The 27,603-nt window shown below is 43.2% G+C and overlaps 1 protein-coding gene across 3 annotated transcripts in view; it reads right to left on the reverse strand.

Moving 5' to 3' along the window:
- sbf2 (SET binding factor 2) overlaps positions 1 to 27,603 on the reverse strand; it is a 165,648-nt gene that overhangs the window by 82,521 nt on the left and 55,524 nt on the right. For all 3 annotated transcript variants that reach the window (XM_024418817.2, XM_024418815.2, XM_024418812.2), the window contains exon 3: positions 3,817 to 3,954. In XM_024418817.2, the coding sequence (XP_024274585.2) occupies positions 3,817 to 3,954 (138 nt within the window). The remainder of the gene's footprint in view (positions 1 to 3,816; positions 3,955 to 27,603) is intronic.

Genomic DNA, 27,603 nt, shown 5'->3' on the forward strand with positions numbered 1-27,603 from the left:
TGTATGTGACAAATAAAATTTGATTTGATTTGACATTCTTGGACCTGCGCATACAAGAGACTAGTGTTGCTTAAATTCAACTTAATGTCTAAACAAAACTGACTTCATAAACATTTTATCATTTTTTAAATATCATATGAAACGGTAGTATGTTATTCTAAAATGTTGGCATAATAAGTACCATGATGTTTTGGTACTGTGGTATAACACTAACTCAAACTACTTCAGCATTTTGCTAACCTTGTTAATAGTGTAAATGTGAATATTGAGAACATAGGTCCTGGCTCTGGTACAAACCTTTGCAGTGGATGGTATACTGTATCAAGCTGGTCCCTAAACCATAAAATACCGCAACAGTCACCTACACAGTGAAAAACCAGCCTCACATCTGTCCAGTGTGTGTGATCCAAACTCCTATCCTTATCTGAGCCATTACCAAGTGCACAAAGGGGTCTGGGAACAGTTCCTGGAAAGAAATCAAACCAAAACAGAGAGGTGGGGCCATGATGAAGAGGTAGTGAGGTGACCGGCCACATTTAGCCCTGTAATCAAGACCTCTAACGATCCTGTATTAATGTCTGCGATGACACTGCACTGATCGTTACGGGTGGCCTTCACCTCTTCTCCCTCAGTAGACCGGCCGGCGTGTGAGGAGGACAGAAAACAAATAAGGGAGGATTAAAGTCTGATAACGAGAAGAGGGTCCAGTCGGCCAGAAAGACAGAGTGGACAGCTGCAGGACATCACCAAACAGCGCCTGACATTGGAATTATTCACACTACTGCAGGGCTGGTTATGTAACCTTCCAGCCCAGGCATAGACCAGGCCAGGCTAGAGAGACCCAGTCGCAGCTAACCTAGCCATTATCATGCTTATTTAATGAAGGATGTCGTGGTTTATACCTTGTCTCATGCCAAGGCTTTGTTTGAACTCCACATGGAAAATCAGTGGTTCCACATCCAGGCACAAGGGATGTTTGTGAAAATTGGTCTGATTCATACAGTACACCGTGTAATGGTAAACTAATGTTAAACTCATCAACATGCTAGGATGTTGAGTCTGAGCATTCATGTAAACAGAATCATCACATCAGAATGTGACATGTCATCATGACCACGCAGTTAATAAAGGTTAGAATTCCACCGGAATTTATGTAAGAGGATATGATCAGATTTCAATTAACTTTTTCATAAGCCTCCTTGAATTAACATGACTAATGGTCAGAAGAATTCCACCTGATTGAATGGGGCCTGTCAAGGAATGTCAGATTTCAATGAACTAAAGGTCACTGACTTGAATGAATATGACTAATGGCCATGGTTGTCATGTGTTTAATATGAGGCAGGGGACACATCCTACACAGAGACAGTCTGGAGGGTGATATCAGGCCATTGTGTCAGGCCACAATTAGACATCCATCCAGGCATTCTGTGTAATGATTCAGGGCAAACCTTAGGAGGATTGAGGTCATTGCATTAGTTTATTTCAGGGGTTTGTGAAATTGTGTGGAAGAAAAAACATCAAAGATAGAATTGAATTCATATGAGGATGGGTGCATCCAAGAGCCAGTGCTAGAGGGGATGAGATGTCAGCTCATTGGATACGTTTTTTCTCCCATCACACCAAAACCCTTCATTATGTGAAGTGTTGTTCACTTCATCTCAATTCATCCAGAGTGCTGTTATTTTCCCACTTTAGTGGGTTCTGGAACACATCATGCCGTGACACAAATTCCTAATAGTACAAAAATGCGCCATGCAAGAAAACAAAACAATTACAACATTGAAAAACAAAAAGAAAATCAAAACCCCCCCAAAAATTCCCAAGAATTAACAAACAGCCCCCGCTGGATGCTCGGAATCAAGTATTAAACCAGAGAGAGAAGCTTGAAATGATAAAGAAATGAACGGACATAACCCCGTGCTGCTTTTCGAGAGATGCATCAACCTGCCAGCCGAGGCAGTAGGCACTAACTACTCTACCGTGGTTCACTTATTTTGCCCTTATGACCCAGATCCTAAACCCACGACCTGCAGGACGTGGTCCTATTCAGCAAGTGTGTAAGTGTTTAAAGGCATGAAAATCCACCAAATGTCTTTGAATAAGGCAATTATGGGTAAGCTGTAACATATATACAGTGGGGCAAAAAAGTATTTAGTCAGCCACCAATTGTGCAAGTTCTCCCACTTAAAAAGATGAGAGAGGCCTGTAATTTTCATCATATGTACACTTCAACTATGACAGACAAAATGAGAAAGAAAATCACATTGTAGGATTTTGAATGAATTTATTTGCAAATTATGGTGGAATAAGTATTTGGTCAATAACAAAAGTTTCTCAATACTTTGTTATATACCCTTTGTTGGCAATGACAGAGGTCAAACGTTTTCTGTAAGTCTTCACAAGGTTTTCACACACTGTTGCTGGTATTTTGGCCCATTCCTCCACGCAGATTTCCTCTAGAGCAGTGATGTTTTGGGGCTGTTGCTGAGCAACACGGACTTTCAACTCCTCCAAAGATTTTCTATGAGGTTGAGATCTGGAGACTGGCTAGGCCACTCCAGGACCTTGAAATGCTTCTTACGAAGCCACTCCTTCATTGCCCGGGCGGTGTGTTTGGGATCATTGTCATGCTGAAAGACCTAGCCACGTTTCATCTTCAATGCCCTTGCTGATGGGAGGTTTTCACTCAAAATCTCACGATACATGGCCCCATTCATTCTTTCCTTTACACGGATCAGTGGTCCTGGTCCCTTTGCAGAAAAAAAATCCCTAAAGCATGATGTTTCCACCCCCATGCTTTACAGTAGGTATGGTGTTCTTTGGATGAAACTCAGCATTCTTTGTCCTCCAAACACGACGAGTTGAGTTTTTACCAAAAAGTGATATTTTGGTTTCATCTGACCATATGACATTCTCCCAATCTTCTTCTGGATCATCCAAATGCTCTCTAGCAAACTTCAGATGGGCCTGGACATGTACTGGCTTAAGCAGGGGGACACGTCTGGCACTGCAGGATTTGAGTCCCTGGCGGCGTAGTGTGTTACTGATGGTAAGCTTTGTTACTTTGGTCCCAGCTCTCTGCAGGTCATTCACTAGGTCCCCCCGTGTGGTTCTGGGATTTTTGCTCACGGTTCTTATGATCATTTAGACCCCACGGGGTGAGATCTTGCGTGAAGCCCCAGATTGAGGGAGATTATCAGTGGTCTTGTATGTCTTCCATTTCCTAATAATTGCTCCCACAGTTGATTTCTTCAAACCAAGCTGCTTACCTATTGCAGATTCAGTCTTCCCAGCCTGAAGCAGGTCTACAAGTTTGTTTCTGGTGTACTTTGACAGCTCTTTGGTCTTGGCCATAGTGGAGTTTGGAGTGTGACTGTTTGAGGTTGTGGACAGGTGCCTTTTAAACTGATAACAAGTTCAAACAGGTGCCATTAATACAGGTAATGAGTGGAGGACAGAGGAGCCTCTTAAAGAATAAGTTACAGGTCTGTGAGAGCCAGAAACTTTGTTTGTAGGTGATCAAATACTTATTTTCCACCATAATTTGCAAATAAATTCATTTAAAAAATCCTACAATGTTATTTTCTGGATTATTTTTCTCATTTTGTCTGTCATAGTTGAAGTGTACCTATGATGAAAATTACAGGCCTCATCTTTTTAAGTGGGAGAACTTGCACAATTGGTGGCTGACTAAATACTTTTTATGCCCCACTGTACATTAGATTTTATATAACATTTAGCATAATGCCCTTGTAAGTGGATAAGATATGCATGAAGGGGAGTTGGGTTGAGGAGGACAACAGGCCATCTCACCTGCAGGTTGACCTCTGCCTCGTAGAAGGTGAGGCAGGAGCAGTAGTGTCTGTCTGAGTCGATGTCCGTCAACACCACCGTGAAGAAGGTGGGAGCTTTCCTCTCTCGGGACAGCCTCCATCCTCCTGGCTGGCAGAACTGGAAAAAACAAAGTATAACACACCATTATACATGAGCACCTGTACTAGAACAGTCTGCCCTCAGCGTGCAGATGAAATGGGGGCAGGCAGAGTACAGGGCAGGCAGAGTACAAGACACCCTGTGGCTTTTCCAGATTTGTTACTGGAAGCCAGTGTTGTGTTGAGAGGGGAGTCCCAAATCTAGCCCCCCGTGTCCCCAGGAGATCCACTGCTGGTAATCTTTCAGTATGAATGGGGAAGTATTACGTTAGTTAGGGGGCCATTGACGCCATTGTCGATGCACAGGATGTCCTGTTTCAGTGCATTAGTACTACTGCTGAATACTCTCACCACAGAGATGGAAATGGCTCTAGTTCACGTTCCTCACAGAGAGGGAAATGGCACTGGTTCACGTTCCTCACAGAGAGGGAAATGGCACTGGTTCACGTTCTTCACAGAGAGGTAAATGGCACTGGTTCACGTTCCTCACAGAGAGGGAAATGGCACTGGTTCACGTTCTTCACAGAGAGGGAAATGGCACTGGTTCACGTTCCTCACAGAGAGGGAAATGGCACTGGTTCACGTTCCTCACAGAGAGGTAAATGGCACTGGTTCACGTTCCTCACAGAGAGGGAAATGGCACTGGTTCACGTTCCTCACAGAGAGGGAAATGGCACTGGTTCACGTTCCTCACAGAGAGGCACTGGTTCACGTTCCTCACAGAAAAATGGCACTGGTTCACGTTCCTCACAGAGAGGGAAATGGCACTGGTTCACGTTCCTCACAGAGAGGGAAATGGCACTGGTTCACGTCACGTTCCTCACAGTTCCTCACAGAGAGGGAAATGGCGCTGGTTCACGTTCCTCACAGAGAGGGAAATGGCGCTGGTTCACGTTCCTCACAGAGAGGGAAATGGCGCTGGTTCACGTTCCTCACAGAGAGGGAAATGGCGCTGGTTCACGTTCCTCACAGAGAGGGAAATGGCGCTGGTTCACGTTCCACAGAGGGAAATGGCGCTGGTTCACGTTCCTCACAGAGAGGGAAATGGCGCTGGTTCACGTTCCTCACAGAGGGAAATGGCTCTGGTTCACGTTCCTCACTGCTCGTCAGAGGGGTTTGATATCAGTCTGGTTCTAGGCACAAAGAAAAGTATGAGGAAAGACTTTCACTGTGAAACAGTAGGCTGCTATGTGCTCAGTTAGATAAGCATTAAAACGTTTAGGATAAGATGAACAGGACTAAAGTAGGATTGTATTGGATAAAACTGGGATTAACATGAAGAATGTAATAGTGGATATTTAGGCTAACTCTGGATGTTCAAGCAGGAAATCCCATGTTATCATTAAAACATAAACAAGATAATGACTAATTGACAGAAAACCCCATTTCATTTTTAAAAATGCACCACTTCTTCCTTTTTCTGGGACAAAACGTATCAGTTAGGGATCCTGTTGTTTTAATCTTTACTCCACTACTGAACCGTCTCAACTTGATTTGTAAACGTTAGAAACAACACAAAATAAATGCAATCTAAAGGGAAAATGGAGTACTGGTGAGCAAGAGAAGGGAGAGGTGATGCAAGGGACGGAGAAGGGGGAGAAAGAGAGAGAGAAATACGGGAAGATTGAAGAAGAGGAGTGCAGATGGATAGAAAAGAGAGAGATGTACGAGGATAGAAAAGAGAGAGATGTGCGAGGATAGAAACCATGCAGGCATAGAAGAAAAACAGAGAAATGATGAGGATGATGGAGTGTCGAGAGCAGCATGTGAGGCAGGCAGGCAGCCAGAGTGAGTAAATCTTGTGTGTTTGTGCTGGAGGCCGAGCTGGCCTGGCTGTGGGACAGTATTTAGACTGCTCCTCAGGCGTTTCACTGGGAGAACATTGGACTGACGGAGGGAGAGGGACGAGAGGATAGATAGAGGGAGAGAGAGAGAGAGAAAATAAAATGAAAAGATAAGGTGGGTGGGTGGCGTAAGATGGGATGAGAGAGAGGAAGAAAGCGCAATATAGGAAAAGAGAGAGGGAGCTGTGCTCGACTAGCCCGGGGGCTTGAACCAGGATACCACCATCCTCCAACAGACACAATAGACAGCAGGAAATCTGGAAAAGCTGCATTGTGGGGGAGTGTCATACATACTGGGCCAGGGCCCAGACAGGACCTAAGGACAATTGCAGATAACTGTGAACACATCCAAAAATATTCTAAGTATATGTCATTAATCACTGTCGGAAAGGAGATAAACAGCATTCGGACCGCATACCTTGGGAGATAAGTGGAGATAAGATAAAATGGGGGATGGAAGCAGAGGTGTGAGTGTGTAGGAGGAAGAAAGGGGTATTGTTTTGCTTAAATGATACCAATGGCCATCTTCTGCAAAGCTGTTATGCTCACACTACCCCGGAGGTCTGAGGAGAGGCTCTGGACTGGGTTTCTCCACGTGCCCAGTGCCTTTAGTGGGCTGAATAACAGCCAGACAGTCGACTACCTAACACCAATGGAGATATCCTATCCGTTCTCACATGCCAGTGACTGACTGGAAGGCAATCATGTTTTGAAGGATTTTCTCTCTGTAAATATTAGCTTAGACTCAAGTAGCTAGACTTACTAGGGAGTCTGAATATGGAAAAACAGACTGAATAAGAGTTGACTGGCAGGGCCTTTAGTCACAACATCTGATACACTAATATCAGCACCAGTAATATGGGTGGAGAGGGGGAAAATGGAATAAAAAGCAGAGTAGATGAGGACTGAGGGTAGTGGGTTCGATTCCCAGGACCACCAATATGTAAAATGTCTGCAGGCATGAATAAGTCGCTTTGGATAAAAGCACCTGCTTAATGGCACTGTATATTATTATATTAACCAGAGGCCAGAGAGGAGGATTACTTGCATAAAAGAGAAAAAAAACAAGTCCAATGACCAGTAGCTGTCTAACTGACAAAAGGAAAAGGAGCTGAAAACTTACTCTACTGTCAATCATTCTATAGTAAGAAGAAGTGCATCCAAGCATGCCCTGAACGCGTGTAGTCTCTCTTGCGGTGTGACGGCCTATCTGCCACACACACACACACACACACACACACACACAGAGAGCAGAGCAGTGATTCTAGGCACCACTCCAGGTAGCAGCTCCAGGGAGCCCCTGCCTGCCGCCAGCTGTGACTGACACACACAGTACCAGCAGACTGTTTGGAGAGATCAAGCAAAATATGTTCACTGCAGTGCAACAGGTGCGTGGCTTGTCTAGAAACATACAGTGCAAAAAAACACACACGCATGGTGTAAACGTACACGACTACACGCGCACACCCACGTAGCCTATATATGCATGGTGTACGGACACGCACGCACACACACAAGCTGAGTCATGGCGAGGACAGTCCCTGGTCTCAAATTAGACCACAGTCAAGTGACAATGGAACTCATTGGCGAACCGACTCTGGGATCTTTGTCCTTTAGCACATTGTTGCCCTGCCACCGATTGAGCTCTCTGCATCATGTGGCTCGGCTCCCCCCTAGTCCACCCTCCACCCTTTCAGATAGCGACACCAGATCTGCAACTTGACCTGCTAAGAATCGGCACAGAAAAGCATGGGGAACAGTCCCACCGAACTGAAGCCTAGTTTGTGGTCAGGGCTGTATTCTAATACTGTGAAAATGTACTGTATGCCGCTGTAATAACTACACAGGGGACAAACAAACAGCTATGCTGTGGGCACTGGGGCTGAAACTCCAGACCGTCAGTCAGGGACACACACACTGGGCAGTCTTTACAAGGAGACAACCCTAGAAAGAAATCTGATGCAACCTTCACTTGTGTTGCTACAGTTGAAAAATGGGGAATGGAGTTAATATAGGCTTATGACATAGTATGAAATGGTACATCTCCACGCCTCAAATTCCAAGAAATAAATACTGGTTTCAAAGTTTGATTTCCTAAGTTGACATAGCCAAACAAACAAATATCAAAGTATTCTGGAGTTCCTCTGTATGGTAATAAAATGTAGATGTCTCCTCCCTTCTGAGCATTAACAAATGTGACGCAAGACTGAACTGGGTGAAAGAGAAGGAAGTCTGGAACTGGAAAAAGGACAAGTTGATGGGAAAACACTTTCCCAACTCCACCGACAGGAATGAAGAGCATTCCCAGGGTGGAATCTCTCCAACACAACATTCTCTGTCGATTTAGACTCAGTAGATTTAAACCAAGTTTACCTGGCCGGTTCTGATGAGAATACTAAACAAGAGCAATGCATATCGAGATCCAACTGTCTGAATTAAAGCCTTTGAGGACACTTTGTTGACCAAATACATTAAGTTCTATTATCCAACAAGAGTGGCTGACTAGGTAGGTATTTGTAAGGCAACAAGGTAAATGTAATGAAGGACAACAGTAATACCGCATGCTGCATGAGCATAAAACATGTTTCCAAAACAAAGTGCATCCAACCGATGCCAGTGAAGTGCTGACAGAGTCAAAGCAAAGTGATTGCCAAGACGTTGTGGTCAGGACAAAAACACGGCAACAGATGTGTTGTGTACGCTCCTCTCTCTTTCGCTCCCTCCCTCTCCATCTATCTTTGAGTTCCATCTTATCCTCCTCTATCTCTTCCCGCTTCACTTCGAGGGCCTGACTCTCAGGAAGACAAGACAATGACTTGCAGGAAAGTGGTGTCTGAGGTGAAAGGGGGTTGGCCGGAGGTGAGCGGGTCATTACCGGGCTGCAACCTGGCCGGCCAAAAGATCTGCTGCTTTATCAACTCTGGAAGATGGACAGGACAGTGGACAGAGCTGAACTCCAAACATGTGCCAGGGCTATTTGAGTTTCCCCAGCAGCCGGGGCCACACAGAGCAGCCACATGGTAGGAAGTCTTGAGCTGAGCCGAGATGGAGGCTATATTCATAGGAGGCCAGGATGAAGACCAGCAAACAGGAGGCACACACACACACACCACTTCCTGAGAACATCTTCAGGGTCAGCGCGACACAAACAGAACGAAACAAAGCTAGCCAGCTTCAACCCACAGGTACCAGAGTGCAAAGTAGAGCTCAGGTAGCCCTGTGATGTACTGTAGGCCAACTGGTCTGACTGGAGAGCTCCATCACACTGCAAGCGATTGCCCACAACTGGCATCGCACATCCATCCTTATTTCCCCTCGGTCCCCACAGCTCTGTGGTTCCCTGTGATCTGTTATGCAACCCGGAACATATGGTTCATTTTAGAGATGGATATTTTTAGCTGGTCATAAAGGACCGCAATAATTCAACAGATAGCTAGGCCAGGAAGATGGGGAAGAGAGTAATAGGCTAGGAGGTCAATGTCTAAAACTGCAACGTGTACAACGTGAAGAATTTCAGGGTCCATATCTCATATGGCGATCATTTCTAGAAGTGGGGGATGTAATTTGTTGTGCTAGCACAACATGAAAATACCGACAGCTCTGCCGAGTTCCTCACATCCAAAGTCTCCTGGGAAGATTTCTTCACTTGGGGGTAAATACTTTGGATTTATTTTAAAACACAATAAATTAAAAACATACGGCTGGTTCAACACATGTAACTTATTTCAATCAGAGATGCATTAAAAACATATGGCTGGTTCAACACATGTAACTTATTTCAATCAGAGATGCATTAAAAATGCAAAAAGAAAAAGGATTAGGCATTCCTTCTCTTAAACCAATCTACTGTCAGTTTCATTTCAGCTTAATTCTGCTCCAATCACTGCAACCGTTCAAACCTCGCCTTGAGCACTCATGCTATTCACTACACTTAAGGGTGTCCCAAACCATAAGAGGTGAATGTTTGTGACCAGATATGGACTTTTTTTCAAGCTTCGTTTTAGGAAAACTAGGTTAATAAACCTAGTTAACTAAGGTTGCCTGAGTAAGATCTTTCAAACACGTGTATCCTGGGGAAAAGGATAGAACTACATGCCATTCCAACATGTGACAAGCGGATGGAGTTCAAGTTCAGAGAAGACTCTGCTTCAGTGCTGAGATCCACCTCGACAGTCCAAGAAAACTCCATGGATTTTCCCGAGACCGCTGATGGCGGGATATAAGCAGAGCCTGGCTTTTCCATCTTAATCCAAACCTGACATTACGCTGTCTCCATTGTTGTGCTGCATCCACACACTCTCCCACACACACACACCCCGTGGAAGGCGCTGGCCTACAGGTGGAGTGCTGTACCCTGCTCTCGGACCTGTGCTTAATGCACAGCCTGTGAGATGCGCCCCATTCATTGTTTTGTAACACATTGACTAACACAATGAGTTACACATTCATGACAAGCACAGTTATGTAACACGTATAGTTAACTTTCAAGAGCTTTACTGTGCTTGAAGAATTCACTCATCGTTATATAGTTCTTAGTGTGTGCAGTGCTGTTTACAGTTTATTCTACGCAGTTGTGTGAAGCAAAGCAAACACAAAAACAACAACAGGTCGGCCCATTTGAAGAGCACAGTGTGTTTGATGAGGAGACAGCAGAGGGTAAACAGCTTTGTCTTGGGCCGTAGAGAAACACAATGTGCTTATGCGTCAGCCTGTGGAGCCCCTGCCTGGGAGCCCTGTGATAATGGCCCTGGGACAGGTGCTTCCTGCCGGGCCCAGGCCCACTCCCTATCGCTGTCACTAAGTAACCCTCCAACCGTGGCCTTTCTTCTTTTTATACCTCTGCTTTTGTTTTTCACCTGAAAAAACAGTGAGCCCCCCAAAACTTTATATGATTAGCTCAGAGTTATACACCCCTCACGAGGACCAGTAGCACGTTCTACTGTTGTGGTACCACCCCAGGCCAGGAAGACAAAAGTGAGTGTGTGCTATATCCCTGATGGTGTTTTTTCCAGTGGCACTTTTCACACTCTAACACAATGGCAGTGCATTACACAGGGGACACTGGCCTTTAGTTTTCCAGCTGACTGCCTCCCCAGGGCTCTGGGTCTACGGTACTGCACTCTACCCGCCACACAGGATGAGGGTTGTGGGAGGTCAATGACCTAGCATTGGAGAAAGACATGGCCTCAGACAGGGTCAAGGACTGGTGCCGTTTCATACTTCATTTAAATGGCAATACATGACTGTTGTGACATGCTGCTATTAAAACAGCAGTTGAGATCAACAATACAGCATTTATAAACTCAGAAAAAAAAGAAACATCCTCTCACTGTCAACTGCATTTATTTTCAGAAAACTTAACATGTGTAAATATTTGTATGAACATAACAAGATTCAACAACTGTGGCAAACTGAACAAGTTCCACAGACCTGTGACTAACAGAAATGGAATAATGTGTCCCTGAACAAAGGGGGGGGGTCAAAAGTAACAGCCAGTATCTGGTTTGGCCACCAGCTGCATTAAGTACTGCAGTGCATCTCTTCCTCATGGACTGCACCAGATTTGCCAGTTCTTGCTGTGAGATGTTACTCTTCCACCAAGGCACCTCATTTCTGGGGGACTGCCCTCACCCTCCGATCCAACAGGTCCCAGACGTGCTCAATGAGATTGAGATCCGGGCTCTTCGCTGGCCATGGCAGAACACTGACATTCCTGTCTTGCAAGAAATCACGCACAGAACGAGCAGTATGGCTGGTGGCATTGTCATGCTGGAGGGTCACGTCAGGATGAGCCTGTAGGACCTGTAGGAAGGGTACCACCGCGTTCCCTGTAACGCACAGCATTGAGATTGCCTGCAGTGACAACAAGCTCAGTCCAATGATGCTGTGACACACCACCCCAGACCATGACAGACCCTCCACCTCCAAATCGATCCCGCTCTAGAGTACAGGCCTTGGTGTAATGCTCAATCCTTCGACAACAAACGCGAATTCGACCATCACCCCCGGTGAGACAAATCCACGATTCGTCAGTAGAGAGCACTTTTTGCCAGTCTTTTCTGGTCCAACGACGGTGGGTGTGTGTCCATAGGCGACGTTGTTGCCGGTGATGTCTGGTGATGACCTGCCTTACAACAGGCCAACAAGCCCTCAGTCCAGCCTCTCTCAGCCTATTGCGAACAGTCTGAGCACTGATGGAGGGATTGTGCATTCCTAGTGTAACTCGGGAAGTTGTTGTTGCCATCCTGTACCTGTCTCGCAGGTGTGATGTACCAATCCTATGCAGGTCTTGTTACACGTGGTCTTCCACTGCGAGGACGATCAGCTGTCCGTCCTGTCTCCCTGTAGCGCTGTCTTAGGCATCTCACAGTCCGGACATTGCAATTTATTGCCCTGGCCGCATCTGCAGTCCTCATGCTTCCTTGCAGCATGCCTAAGGCACGTTCACGCAGATGAGCACGGACCCTGGCATCTTTATTTTGGTGTTTATCAGAGTCCGTAGAAAGGCCTCTCTAGTGTCCTACATTTTCATAACTGTGACCTTAAATTGCCTACCGTCTGTAAGCTGATATTGTTTTAACTACTGTTCCAGGTGCATGTTTATTAATTGTTTATGGGTCATTGAACAAGCCTGGGAAACAGTGTTTACACCCTTTACAATGAAGATCTGTGAAGTTATTTGGATTTTTACGAATTATCTTTGAAAAGACAGTTCTGAAAAAGGGACCATTATTTTTTTGCTGAGTTTAGCTGTCTATCATATAGCACTCTTAGCTGGTTAGGCACAAGAGCTGCTTCTGCTATGACAACAGGGAGCTCTGAAACTGGGCTGGAAAATGTGAAACATAGGTCTCTTCTGCAGTGGCACTGGTGAACTTCACCCAACTATGGTATCTGCGAAGAAGCTTGTGACAAGGGGAATGGTTTGAGTAAAATGTCGGTGTCGTGGTTTCACCCGTGGACCTCTCATAGAGTGAAGGCAGACAGAAGGTGTAGGACAAGACACCGTGATTTACAGGTGGGTCATGTCAAGAGAACGGATATTCCAGACAAATTAGGACATCTCTTAGCACTGCGAGGAATCTCAGGTATGTCCGCAGGCATTTTGGTCTGGCAGTCAGCACATTCCCACTGCTCCACGTAAACAGGAGGCGGTGGCTGGCAGGGGAGAGCCACCATGGAGCAGGGCAGTGAGGAAGGGGAAGGCCACAGGAGGCTATGTGGCTTCTGCGCTGTGCTCCTGTGCCAAAAGCTGCGGCTGACTCCCCTCCTGGCTCCTATCCACGTATTTTCCAGTTCTAGCTCCAAGCCCAGGACGGACGGACGGACAGGAGGACCGTGGACGGTCTCACTGCTCAAATGGCTTGTTTTGATTCAGTGGAGCTGGAATGAATCCCTTGAGCATATTTCAGTTTTATGAAAAAAAATAAGGAAATAGTGTTTTTGGTGTGTGCGAGCACAAGAGTGCTTCTAATTACTCCAACAGAGGGGTTTGTTTCTGCTAAACTGTGTAACATAACTATGTGCTCCCAGAATAAGGAAGTCTTTAGACTACAACATATTAGCTCTATGTATCCTGAGTATTCACATTTCCTGATGAGCTCACTGTGGTTTTCATCATGGACAAGGCTGCCATGCACTCCAGCCCACTGCCAGTGCCGTTTCCTGGGGATTTTCTGTTTCGCTGGCAGCCAAAGCATTGATTACTCATGAACATCTTCCTGACAAACACATGATTCTATTATCCCCGACTTGGACGACATCCTGTATGTGGAATGCACTGTTGTATTTAGTTTTACAAACATCACAGGAAAGACGTGCTGTGCGACATGTCAGCATTGGTCACTCAGTCTGGTTAAGTAACCAGCCAGCCCAGCACCTATCCCTGGGTCTCTGGACTGGCCAGGAGAAGACAGCAATATTGCAACATGTGGCAAGCTTCCTAGTCTGAACCAGATAGTCTAAGCATGCTGTTTCAGACCCCGACACCCTGAAACAATAACACCCAGAGATGCCTGTTCCCCCAATACCCCCCAGTCAAGATCAATCCACTTGCGCAGGTATTCCCAAACTTGGACACAAGATTAACATTTTTTTTATAAAATATTTTTAAAAATCTTCACATTTTAAAAAAGCCAATTTTTTATTTTACAATGGGGCTATACATTTGGCTGAAGTTTTTTCGCCTCGCCTGTATAGCCTCATTTCACTGCCTAAAATGAAATTAAACCATCTAGTGTTCAGCGAAATAACAACAATGTCAAATAATTAACATCCAATCACATTAACTGTTACTCTCGTGGGAATTCCACTAACGGTCCGTATGTAGCCAAACGTAGCTGCTGCTCATGTTGGTCTCTGTACTGATGGCGCAAAAGCCATGACAGGGAGACATAGTGGAGTGCTAATGCACGTGCAAGCAGTTGCTACCGATGCCACTTGGGTACATTGCAGCATCCACCGAGAGGCTCTTGCTGCCAATGGAATGCCTGACAGCTTGAAAGACATTTTGGACACTATAGTGAAAATAATTAACTTTGTAAAAGCAAGACCCCTGAACTCGCATGTATTTTCTGCACTATGCAATGATATGGGCAGCGACCATGTAACACTAACAATATACAGAAGCGCGCTGGTTATCAAGGGGAAAAGTATTGCCGTGATTTTTTTTTAAATTGAGAGACGAGCTTAAAGGCTTCTTCACTGGCCATATTTTTCACTTGTCTGACCGCTTGCATGATGACGAGTTTCTCACACGACTGGCTTATCTGGGTGATGTTTTTTCTCGCCTGAATGATCTGAATCTAGAATTACAGGGACTCTCCGCAACAAAATTGAGGCTATGATTTAGAAGTTGGAGCTCTTCTGTCTGCATTAACAAGGACAACACACAGGTCTTTCCATCATTATGATTTTTTGTGTGCAAATGAACAAGCTACAGACTGTCAAATATGATATAGCGAAGCACCTGAGTGAGTTTGGTACGCAATCACGCAGGTACTTATCCAAAAAGGATGACAAACTGGATCCGTTATCCCTTCCATTCCCTGCCTCCAGTCCACTTACCGATACCGATATATCTGAACGAGAGACTCATCGAAATTGCAACAAGAGGTTCTGTGAGAATTGTATTTAAAAATCAGAAGCCACTGCCACATTTCTGGATTGGGCTGCTCTCAGAGTATCCTGCCTTGGCAAATCACGCTGTTAAGACACTGATGCCCTTTGCAACCACGTACCTATGTGAGAGTGGATTCTCAGCCCTCACTAGCATTAAAACGAAATACAGGCACAGACTGTGTGGGAAATGATTTAAGACATACTCTCTCCAATACAACATTGCAGAGTTACAGTGTGTGCATCCTTTCAAGCACACCCTTCTCATTAACCTGTGGTGAGTTATTCACAATTTCCGATGAACAAATACGGTTTTATATATAAGATGGTTAAATAAAGAGCTAAATTATTGATTATTATTATTTGTGCCCTGGTCCTATAAGAGCTCTTTGTCACTTCCCACGAGCCGGGTTGTGACAAACTCACACTCATTCTTATGTTTAATAAATGTATCGTATAGTGTGTGTGTGTGGCAGTCTTATAATGATGGCAAAAAACAATATTTGAGTGAGCGCTGACCCTGGTAATAGAAGGGGTACGCAGCTGGAGGTTGAATGTTTGAAGGGGTGCGGGACTATAAAAAGTTTGGGAACCACTGCACTAGCTCATAGCTATGCTAACCTTAGTCACGGTCCCTTCTACTGCCCACTCTGCACCAACAGTATACACAGTCTGAATAACTCCAGCATCCTTCCCGGAAGTACATGCCACATTCCACATTACAACAGGGATTTGGGGGGAGACAAGAGAAATGAAACAAACGCTTACTGGTCATGTCTGGTCAAATTCCTTCATTAGAGGAAGTCAGGCCCCAAGGAGGAATTTTTTGTTTTATATAGGTACACAGTTTTGTAAAAACAAAACAAGCAGAGGAAGATTAAAACAGTGTTTTGCTGTTGGTGACCTCAAAGAACGTGTCAATTTCTTTTTTTTACAGTCATGACCAGATTACATTCAGCTCGTGTACACTATGAATTCCACTGATTTAAACTCAGGGGGCAGTTGATCGAGCAGCACGAGGCCTGGTAATCATTGCAGGGGGCAACAGTTCTATCAATCTCTTTATAGTATTGAGGCAAATAAGTGGCAATGAGTGTCAGCTGGAAACAGAACCTGCATCATAATTCATTAATTCCCCACGCAGCCAGGTGAGAAAGGAGGAAAGTAGGCAAATATGCACAGAGAGACCCTACAAACCCTCATCAGGCAAACTAAACATTGCCCTTATGGATTAGGCAATGCAAATAGTTGAAAAAATAAAAATAAATGATATCAATCCATTTGCTAGCACAATATTGCTAGCACAATATGCAAAAAAAATGGTTAGTGGACATGCACACATGAAAGTGACACCAGACAAAATAAAATAGGGGGGATCTTGACTTTCTGCTTAATATTTAAGGAGTCTCTCACCATTTTAGTAAAGCATATGCACTTGGTCCTGTGCAGATTCTCCACTGAAAAGTACATCTTCAGCCAAGACTTGAACAAGAGACCAAACAGAGATCATCAGAGACAAATGTCTAAGATCAAACTATGTTTTACTTCCACGACAAGAAGTTGCTGTACTTTCAGCCATGGTCATTCAAGGCCGTTTCAGTTTTTTTTTTTTTCATCTTCAAAAAAATACAGCTGTCCTCTGTTGTGTGTGTGGCACAAGAAAGTACAGTGGCCTCTACACACAAACACGTAGCGCTCTTACAGAGCTGCCAGTGGGTGTGTTACATTCCTTGCACGTTGAGGCAGAAAAGATGTGAGAAGCGTGGGGCTGACAGAAGCCAACCATGAGGAAAATGTCCTTGGGATCAAATGACATCCATCAGGCTACTAGGATATGGTTAAACATACTGACAAGGGCTTTCCAGGTAAGGCCTCATGATCAATGGAACAGTACAACAAATGCAAAATTGTACCAAGATGTAGACCTCAGGATGTACAGTGCTGCTACTTTGACAGGAATCAGATTCCCCTTAACCCAGTGGGGGACACCTGACTGGCACTTGGTGCTTCAGTTTCACAAAATGTCCAATATGCAGGGCTTCAGACTGCGACCCTTTGACTTGGCTGTGTGAGTAAAAAAATGGAATTGGCGACATTGGTGCGAGTTGCACATTCTACCTGGTCACCTCAGTCAAAACATTGGGGCTGGGAATTGCCACGGAGCTGACGATACGATCATGATACTTAGGTGCCGATACAATATGTATTGCTATTCTTACTGTTCTATGTGTATTGCGATTCTATACTGTGATTTGATTGCGATGTAATGTTCCAAACATATTGCTCACTATATGTCTGCTGCAGAGAGACAAGAGGGCGCATGAGAAAATCAGTTTTGATCAGTCATGGAAATAAAGGCGCTGAAAACATGTTGGCTCACTATTTAAAAAGTTGGGAAAAAGTGTAGGTGTAGGTACAGCTGACAAGCGCTATACCTTTATTTAATATTAGTACACAAAGATTAAAAGGCAAATTCATCTCTATTGAACTAAATAATCAGAATTCTGGAGCCCTATTTTGATAGTAAAATAACAAAAAATTGCCCAATTGTCAACTCCAAATTCATGACAATCACTGGATTAGGTTGCATATGAAAATATTTGGAATCATGCATTCCTGCTTGGACAAGTTAGAAGTACCAATTTCTCAAATACCATCTCAGTAGTATATTACACTACTTAATAAATCATTGTGAATTAATTCAAACGGATTTACCCAATAAAGTCAATCACTTTCTGATTGCACCCAGTTTAAAGTTGAACAAAACCTACCATACATATATGCCCATTGTAGAAGTGCTCAGAAAGTTACTTTTTGGACCTGAATGCCAAAACATTCAAGAGATGAATGTGCTCAAAGCTGACCTATTTTGCATACCCCACCATACCATGAGACCATCCATACCTTAATCACTGGAGAAGATAAACGGTTGACAGGGTTGACATACTACTTTCAAATTTCATAGAAGAAATGTATTTTCTTAAAAGAAACTCATTTTTGAAACCTTGAATGACGATTATCTTTTTTGGACCCCAGGAAGTATAGATGCTGCCTTGGTAACAGCTAATGGGGATCTTAATAAAATAGTAAAAAATGCATAAACACCGATTTTTTCTTCTTCTTCATATTCATGTGTTGTAGCTTTGACCAGTAGTTCCCAACCGGGGGTACTAGGACCCCTGGAGGGTACTTGGTCTATCCACAGAGGGTACCTTGAGAAGACTCATGAGACCATAGGGTTACTGGTAAAATGCACATGAGGGGGTACTTCAGGGGTAGTACAGTAACCTCAAAAGATTTGGAACCACTGGCTTAGACCTTATAGGTTTTTGAGTTGTGCCCACCATCGGTTGAGACCCATGCTCTTGAATACGGGCCGCTCTGGGTGTCATGTTTTGGATGATACATTTACTAAAATGGGAATAAAATTGAAATTTCAACTGGTACCACAAAGATGGTTGGGAGGTCCACACATCAGAGAATGTTGACTTGAATAGGAATCTGTTGTTTTAAATTATACTGTCAATCCTTCATAGGAAACCTATGGAAACCATAGAAATATAGATAATAGAATAGACATGAGCATTTAAGTTGACATTCGATGGTGGGTGGACCGGCAGCTATCATTGTGGCAGTAATTAGAAGTTAAAATGACAATTCACTTAAAATATCTAATGGTGTACCAGCTAAATTGCAGTGGTCTGAAGGGATAGGTCTATTCTATTAATTACATTTCTATGAATGAAATGACACCGTAAATGGAAAGAGGGGGCATGGGTAGATGTCATCTAAGAGCTGAGAGAGGTGACATTAAATGGTGAGTGAGAAAGCGAGAGGAAGGGGTTGTCCAGACTGTTGAAACACTCTTGGTTTGACCACCAGACAACAGAAAGACAAAGAAAACAGTTTAACATAACAATATGCCAATGGAAGGGAGGACATTGGCAGGTGACTCAGCTGTGGTGTGTGACTATTATGATTTCCCATTGTAGCCAATTCAGTTGCAGTAATTCAGTTAGATTTTTTTGTAATCCCATTATCAATTTGGCATTACCAGTTTTAAATCACTTAATTCATAAACAAAATTGATTAGTAAAATCACTATAACTAATTGGTAGGTCTACCATTACTTGTTACTTCTGTGAACTTTCATTATGCTCCCTACTCATGAGGGAGAGAAATTTGAAAATATCTTAAGGTAAACAATATCTCCAAAACTAAATATACTCAGCAAAAAAAAAGAAGTCCCCTTTTCAGGACCCTGTCTTTCAAAGATGATTCGTAAAAATCCAAATAACTTCACAGATCTTCACTGTAAAGGGTTTAAACACTGTTTCCCATGCTTGTTAAATGAACCATAAACAATTAATGAACATGCACCTGTGGAACGGTCGTTAAGACACTAACAGCTTACAGACAGTAGACAATTAAGGTCACAGTTATGAAAACTTAGGACACTAAAGAGGCCTTTCTACGGACTCTGATAAACACCAAAAGAAAGATGCCCAGGGTCCTTGCTCATCTGCGTGAAAGTGCCTTGGGCATGCTGCAAGGAGGCATGAGGACTGCAGATGTGGCCAGGGCAATACATCGCAATGTCCGGACTGTGAGACGCCCAAAACAGCGCTACAGGGAGACAGGACGGACAGCTGATCGTCCTCGCCATGGCAGACCAGGTGTAACACCTGCACAGGATTGGTACATCCCAAAATCACACCTGCGAGACAGGTACAAGATGGCAACAACAACTTCCCGAGTTACACCAGGAACGCACAATCCCTGCATCTGTGCTCAGACTGTCCACAATAGGCTGAGAGAGGCTGGACTGAGGGCTTGTAGGATTGCTGTAAGGCAGGTCCTCACTGGCAACAACATCGCCTATGGGCACAAACCCACCGTCGCTGGACCAGATAGGACTGGCAAAAAGTGCTCTTCACCGATGAGTCATGGTTTTGTCTCACCAGGGGTGATGGTCGTATTTGCGTTTATCGTCGAAGGAATGAGCGTTACACCGAGGCCTGTACTCTGGAGCGGGATCGATTTGGAGGTGGAGGGTCCGTCATGGTCTGGGGCGGTGTGTCATAGCATCATCGGACTGAGCTTGTTGTCGTTGCAGGCAATCTCAACACTGTGCGTTCAGAGTGAAGACATCCTCCTCCCTCATTTGGTACCCTTCTTGCGGGCTCATCCTGAAATGACCCTCTAGCATGACAATGCCACCAGCCATACTGCTCGTTCTGTGCGTGATTTCGAACAAGATAGGAATGTTAGTGATCTGCCATGGCCAGCGAAGAGCCCGGATCTCAATCCCATTGAGCACGTCTGGGATCTGTTGGATCGGAGGGTTAGGGCTAGGGCCATTTCCCGCAGAAATGTCAGAGAACTTGCAGGTGCCTTGGTGGAAGAGTGGGGTAACATCTCACAGAAGAACTGGCAAATCTGGTGCAGTCCATGAGGAGGAGATGCACTGCAGTACTTAATGCAGCTGGTGACCACACCAGATACTGACTGTTACTTTTCATTTTGACCCCCCTTTGTTCAGGGACACATTTTTAAATTTCTGTTAGTCAGATGTCTGTGGAACTTGTTCAGTTTGTCTCAGTTGTTGAATCTTATGTTCATACAAATATTTACACGTCAAGTTGCTGAAAAATAAACGCAGTTGACAGTGAGAGGACATTTCCATTTTTTTTGCTTAGTTTATAAATGTTGACATTTTAGTAGTTGGCAGTGGTCTTTTCATCAACGCTGTGTTTTGTCTGCATTTTCTGATACCATTTACTTTCTGGTAAATGTTTAAGACCCATTTTCCATCTGTTTATATAGAAATCAAAGCCTTTACTCATAAAATACTTAAATTGGAAAATGGTAAAACAAATGAAAAAGTATCTATAACTTTATTTCCCCCAAAATATAGACTTAGCTTTCATTTGATACCCAATTTAATAAGCTCCTATGAACTTCACTTTTGTGCCTATGGGTACTTTGATGGAAATGGCCATCTCTTAAGTGAAGGGTGGTATCTAACCTCCAAAGAGCGTCCACCCCTGACTGCCTAATCACAGCAATTTGAGGTAAGGCGTCCAAATGGAAATCCCAGCCTGATCTCTTTTGGTCCAGAAGTGAAAATCTGCAAGAACATTTGAAAAATGTGTTATCAATATTTTTGGTGTTTGAAGGAACATTACTCTTACCTTGCATTCCTGAAATGACAGACTCCCAATTTGCAAGGCTAATTTAACTTAATATATCAAATAAATAAAAGACTGTTGTATATCATGTCATATCCCTAAATTGGGAAGAAACAAATGCACTGCAATGATTTGGGCTAAAAGTACTTTTCCATATTTCACAATGGACTTGCGTTACAGATGTGTATTGAGGTACTAGAGCTAAAACCAATCCCAAAATGAGTTCATACCCCACCACCTGACCAAATATCAGGCACACTACATCCTCAATCTTTTTAGAAAAACACTGAACAACTGGGAGACAAACATGACCATGTTGTCCACACTCCATTTTTGGACAGGCATCCAACATCTATAAATCAAGAGGCAGCTGCTATGCAGCCTTTATGGAAATACCTCACCATTAACTAAAAGCTCACCAAGTCTTATTCAGTCCCTCCAGGATTCCATGGCTATTTTTTTGTCGCAAAATTAAATGATTCCTTGCATATTATGCAATCACCACACTATTTCCTCATAAAACAGTCAAATTATCACAATATTATCGAAGTTCAAAGGAGGGCTTTCAATTTCAACCAATCACCACACTTCTTCCGCATAATGTGGTTCCATCATATGGTACCTAAAGGGCGGCAGGTAGCCTAACGGTTAGAGCGTGGGGCCAGAAACCCAAAGGTCGCTGTTTCAAATACCTGAGCTGACAAGGCACATAACTCTTACTTGCACTAGGGGCCACATACTACTATAGCTAGCCCTGTAAAACAACACATAAAATAACATGTTTTTAATTTTTTTAACAAGCCACATGTCAAACTTGTCCCTTGTCAGTACATTTCCGTGACAAATTGGTCAAAATCATTGCATACTGCCATGCAAAATGTCAGAATTGCCACAGCACAATCTAGCATTTTTGCCCGCAAATAGAATTTAAAAATCCCAAATAAATCCTGGAATGGTCTGCTCATTATAGCATCCAGAGAAAGTACTGTTGATTCTCTCCATTCTGATTGAGATAGAGAGCATCATAAAAGAGAAATTGTTAATGTGGAGGTTTAGGTAATGGGGTAGTGTTTTAGGTGAGAGTCTAATGAGAGAGACTAGCTGGAATCCTGAGGAATGAGAGGAGCTCTAAACATCCACTAAGTGGATCTATAAATCTAACAACACCTCCAGCTTACATATCTGAGTAAACGGCAGGATAGTAAAGCAGAGGAGAGACCGGGTGGGGTATGCCAGAGAAACAGAGGAGAGGCCTGGCGGGGTATGCCAGAGAAACAGAGGAGAGGCCTGGCGGGGTATGCCAGAGAGACAGAGGAGAGGCCTGGCGGGGTATGCCAGAGAGACAGAGGAGAGGCCTGGCGGGGTATGCCAGAGAGACAGAGGAGAGACCTGGCGGGGTATGCCAGAGACACAGAGGAGAGGCCTGGGGGGGTTATGCCAGAGACACCAAAAGAGAAGCAGCTTAGTCTGACTGGAGCATGGGAGTCAGTCGGACAGGACTCCCATTGTTTACTTGGTCAGCATCTCGCCCACAGCCCCAGCACAACAACCGCAGTTTAGCAGTGACATTTTCAGCAGTGTTCAGTTACGTCACTGGAAACAAAAGCTCTGCATGTACCTGCCTCATCCTTCACGTCGCATGAGGTGAGGGGGGTCTTAAAACTCAACCAACACAAAATGAAGACAGTCACAGAGAGAGAATGCGTGATGGTTGTGAGGTGTCCAAGTGTGGGATGTGTTGGGAAGCCAGGGCCTTTAGCAGATCCTATGATGAAGTGCGCCTGCTTCATTTATTGGGCTTAGAAAGGTCAAATGGTAATGTGGAGAGTTTCCAGCTTTACACAGATGGACTTCACCAACCAACGTCACAAGTGTCCTTGAGAGAAGAACATGGTTCTATTGACACCTTTTAAATGAACTGGTATACTACAATGTAGCCCTTTCAACCTCAATGAGACTGGTTGAAGTGCACATTGGACTGTATGAAAGCTTCTTTACAGAGTAATAGACCTTTTGGAAACAATATGACACACCCCTTCCAAAGCCTATCTACTATCAGTCTTGTTAAGATGGACAGAGGCAGCACAATTTCAGTCTGAAATGCTCCAAATTATGTTCAACAATTACAGGTACTAAATTATGTTTGTTATCAGACTGTCACATATTTCCATGTAGGAGACAAGACGAATTGCGTCTAGTAATTCAGTGACTGACGTTCAGTGTTGAATGCTCTCTGGAATGTGAGTGACCTCTCTCCCAGTATTTTGCCTAGAGCTCAGCAACACACAAGTTAATAACCTCTTAGGGCTAGGGGGCAGTGTTCTGAAGTTCGGATGAATGACGTTCCCAAAGTAAACTGCCGGTTACTCAGGCCCAGAAGCTAGGATATGCATATAATTGGTAGCATTGGATAGAAAACACTCGGAAGTCTCTAAAAAACTGTTAACCTCTCTGGTACAAGTGGGCGTCCCACCTCAACAACAGCCAGTGAAATTGCAGTACGCCAAATTCAAAAACAGAAATCCCATAATTAAAATTCCTCAAACATAGAAGTATTATACACCATTTTAAAGATAAACGTCTTGTAAATCCAACCACTGTGTCCGATTTCAAAAAGGCTTTACGGCGAAAGCACACCAAATGATTATGTTAGGCCAGCATCCAGTCACAGAAAACCATACAGCCATTTTCCAGCCAAGGAGAGGGCTCGGAAAAGTCCGAAATAGCGATTAAATGAATCACTAACCTTCGATGATCTTCATCAGATGGCACTCACAGGACTTCATGTTACACAATACATGTGTTTTGTTTGATAAAGTTAATCTTTATGTCCAAAAACCTCATTTGAAATTGGTGCGTTATGTTCAGAAATGCATCGTCTCAAACAAACATCCGGTGAAAGTGCAGAGAGCCACATCAAATTACAGAAATACTCATCATAAACATTGATAAAAGATACAAGTGTTAAACATACAATTTAAAAAGATACTTCTCCTTAATGCAACCGCTGTGTCAGATTTCAAAAAGGCTTTACGGCGAAAGCACACTTTGCGATTATGTTAGGTTAGCTCCTGCCAAAGAGACCCATACAATTTTCCAAACAAGGAGAGGTGTCATAAAAGTCAGAAATAGGTAAGTGATTCATTTTAACTCTTTGATGATCTTCATCTGGAGGCACTCCCAGGTCTCTATGTTTAGACAAATGTTTGTTTTGTTTGATAATGCCCCTCTTTATGACCAAAAACCTCCTTTTTGTTTGTGCGTTTAGTCCAGTAATCCATATGCACAAGGCACTAGGTCCAGACTAAAAGTTTTAAAGTAGAACAAAAGTTCGTAGAAACATGTCAAACAATGTTTAAAATCAATCCTCAGGTTGTTTTTGTCATAAATAATCAATAATACTTAAACCGGACAAAAGCTTTGTCAATAGAAAAGGAGAAACAAGAAAGGCGCGCTCCCGATCACATGCTTGGCTCATGTCTGGAAATTTCCACTGTCCACTGTCCACTCATTGAACATGGTGTGTCTCCCTCATTTTTCAGAGTAAAAGCCTGAAACAATGCCTAAAGACTGGCCACATGTAGAGAAAGCCATAGAGATCGTGAACTGGGTCTTAAGTCTTTGTATGGTGGATAGGCTTTCAATGGAAAAACAGCCTTTCAAAATAATAGTACTTCCTGGTTGTATTTCCCAGGTTTTCGACTGCCATATCAGTTCTGTTATACTCATTATTTTAACTGTTTTGGAAACTGTAGAGGGTTTTCTATCCAAATCTACTAATTATATGCATATCCTAGGTTATTGGCCTGAGTAGCAGGCAGTTTAATTTGGGCACGCTTTTCACCCGGAGGTGAAAATACTGCCCCCTACCCAAGAGAGGTTAAAATAAATGTCTGTGAGTATAACAGAACTGATTTGGCAGGCGAAAACCCAAGGAATCCATCCGGAAAATGTTTGAAGTCACAGTCCATTTCAATGTTTGTCTATGGGATATTCAACGGAATTCCTCCCAGATTGCAGTTCCGATGGCATCCACTAGATTTCAACAGTCTTTAGAAAGGGTTTCAGGCTTGTTTTTTGAAAAATGATTGAGTAGTTTTGAGTAGTTTTTCCAAGGTGTCTCTCATTAGAAATGTAGTCTTGTTGCGGGTGTAAATGAGGTGTGCGCTCTTCGTTATTTATCTTCCCTATCAAACATACTATTCTCCGTCTTAAATTGTATTGTTTATTTAGATAGAATTAATCCTCAGGTGCTCTAAACATTTGACTTGTTTGGATGAACTCTTCTGGTAACTTTTGGATTCGTTTGTATGCATGCTGAACGAGTGAATTACTGAATCAAGCACGCCAACTAAACAGACATTTTTGGGATATAAAGGACTTTATCGAACAAAACGACCATTTGTTGTGTAGCAGGGACCCTTGGGATTGCAAACAGAGGAAGATCTTCAAAAAGGTAAGTTAATTATTTTATCGCTATTTGTTACTTTTGTGAGGCCTGTGCTGGTTTGGAAAAGTATTTGTGTGGGGCACTGTCCTCAGATAGTCGCATGGTATGCTTTCGCCATAAAGCCTTTTTGAAATATGACAACGCGGTTGGATTAACAAGAAGTTAAGCTTTTAAATGATGTAGGACACTTGTATGTTCATGAATGTTTAATATTACAATTTGTCATTTGAATTTGGCCTGCTCCAGCTTCACCGGATGTTGTCGATTTTGATCCCGTGAACGGGATCCGTGCACTAAGAGTCTGTAGTGTTGATATAAGTGAGAAAGAGAGAAACAAATAGAAGAGGAGTTGGGTATATGTTGGGGGTTGTTTAAGAATCAATCAATGACCACATAAATACCTGAAATAACAAACTTATCGAATATAAAATACTATAAGACTGATGTGAATGGATATGGGCCTGCAATTCACTTTCAACAAAGCATTATCCAAAGGGTCCATGTAATGAAATTAGCATACTCAACAATTTTGTAATAAACATCAGTCATTCCGATCATTTCTCTGGCATTTGTGTGGCACGTTTCATTTCCTCGTTGTGGACTTGATGGTAGTAAATTCAAATATAGGAGAGATAAAGGCGCTGGAAGTGTCCGATTCCAATACAAACATAAAACACTCACGATAACCATCACAACACACTGAAATTATTTCAGCATATTGATTCCATTACCCCTGAATCCCAAGGCAGAAATAGAGGGCCGGATGGAGTAAAAGTCAAACGATTTGTGATTAGGCCTTTCCTTTGGCATCATCAGAGAGCAATTCCTTAACCAGACTGATGTTGGAGCAGCCAGAGCAGAATATACACTGCACCTTGCACCTATTACCATAACCTGTTCAAAATGCACTGGCACCTATTACCATAACCGGTTCAAAATGCACTGGCACCTATTACCATAACCGGTTCAAAATGCACTGGCACCTATTACCATAACCTGTTCAAAATGCACTGGCACCTATTACCATAACCTGTTCAAAATGCACTGGCACCTATTACCATAACCTGTTCAAAATGCACTGGCACCTATTACCATAACCTGTTCAAAATGCACTGGCACCTACTACCATAACCTGTTCAAAATGCACTGGCACCTATTACCATAACCTGTTCAAAATGCACTGGCACCTATTACCATAACCTGTTCAAAATGCACTGGCACCTACTACCATAACCTGTTCAAAATGCACTGGCACCTACTACCATAACCGGTTCAAAATGCACTGGCACCTACTACCATAACCTGTTCAAAATGCACTGGCACCTACTACCATAACCGGTTCAAAGGCACTTATATCTTTTGTCTTGACTATTGACCCTCAAAAGGCACACACACAATCCATGTCTCAATTGTCCCAAGGCCTAAAAATCATTCTTTAACCCATTTCCTCCCCTTCATTGACACTAATTGAAGTGGCTTTAACAAGTGACATCATTAAAGGATAATAGCTTTCCCCGGGTCAGTCTGTCATGGAAAGAGCAGGTGTATAAAGTACCTGTCAAAAGTTGACGCCTACTCATTCAAGGGTTTTTCTATATTTTTTTACTGTTTTCTACATTGTAAAATAATAGCGAAGACAACAAAACTATGAAATCACACATATGGAATCATGTAGTAACCAAAAGTGTTAAACAAATCCAAATATATTTTAATACAGTGCCTTGCGAAAGTATTCGGCCCCCTTGAACTTTGCGACCTTTTGCCACATTTCAGGCTTCAAACAAAGATATAAAACTGTATTTTTTTGTGAAGAATCAACAACAAGTGGGACACAATCATGAAGTGGAACGACATTTATTGGATATTTCAAACTTTTTTAACAAATCAAACACTGAAAAATTGGGCGTGCAAAATTATTCAGCCCCTTTACTTTCAGTGCAGCAAACTCTCTCCAGAAGTTCAGTGAGGATCTCTGAATGATCCAATGTTGACCTAAATGACTAATGATGATAAATACAATCCACCTGTGTGTAATCAAGTCTCCGTATAAATGCACCTGCACTGTG

Source organism: Oncorhynchus tshawytscha, linkage group LG04 (assembly GCF_018296145.1).
Source record: "Oncorhynchus tshawytscha isolate Ot180627B linkage group LG04, Otsh_v2.0, whole genome shotgun sequence".
Classification (NCBI taxonomy): Eukaryota; Metazoa; Chordata; class Actinopteri; order Salmoniformes; family Salmonidae; genus Oncorhynchus; species Oncorhynchus tshawytscha.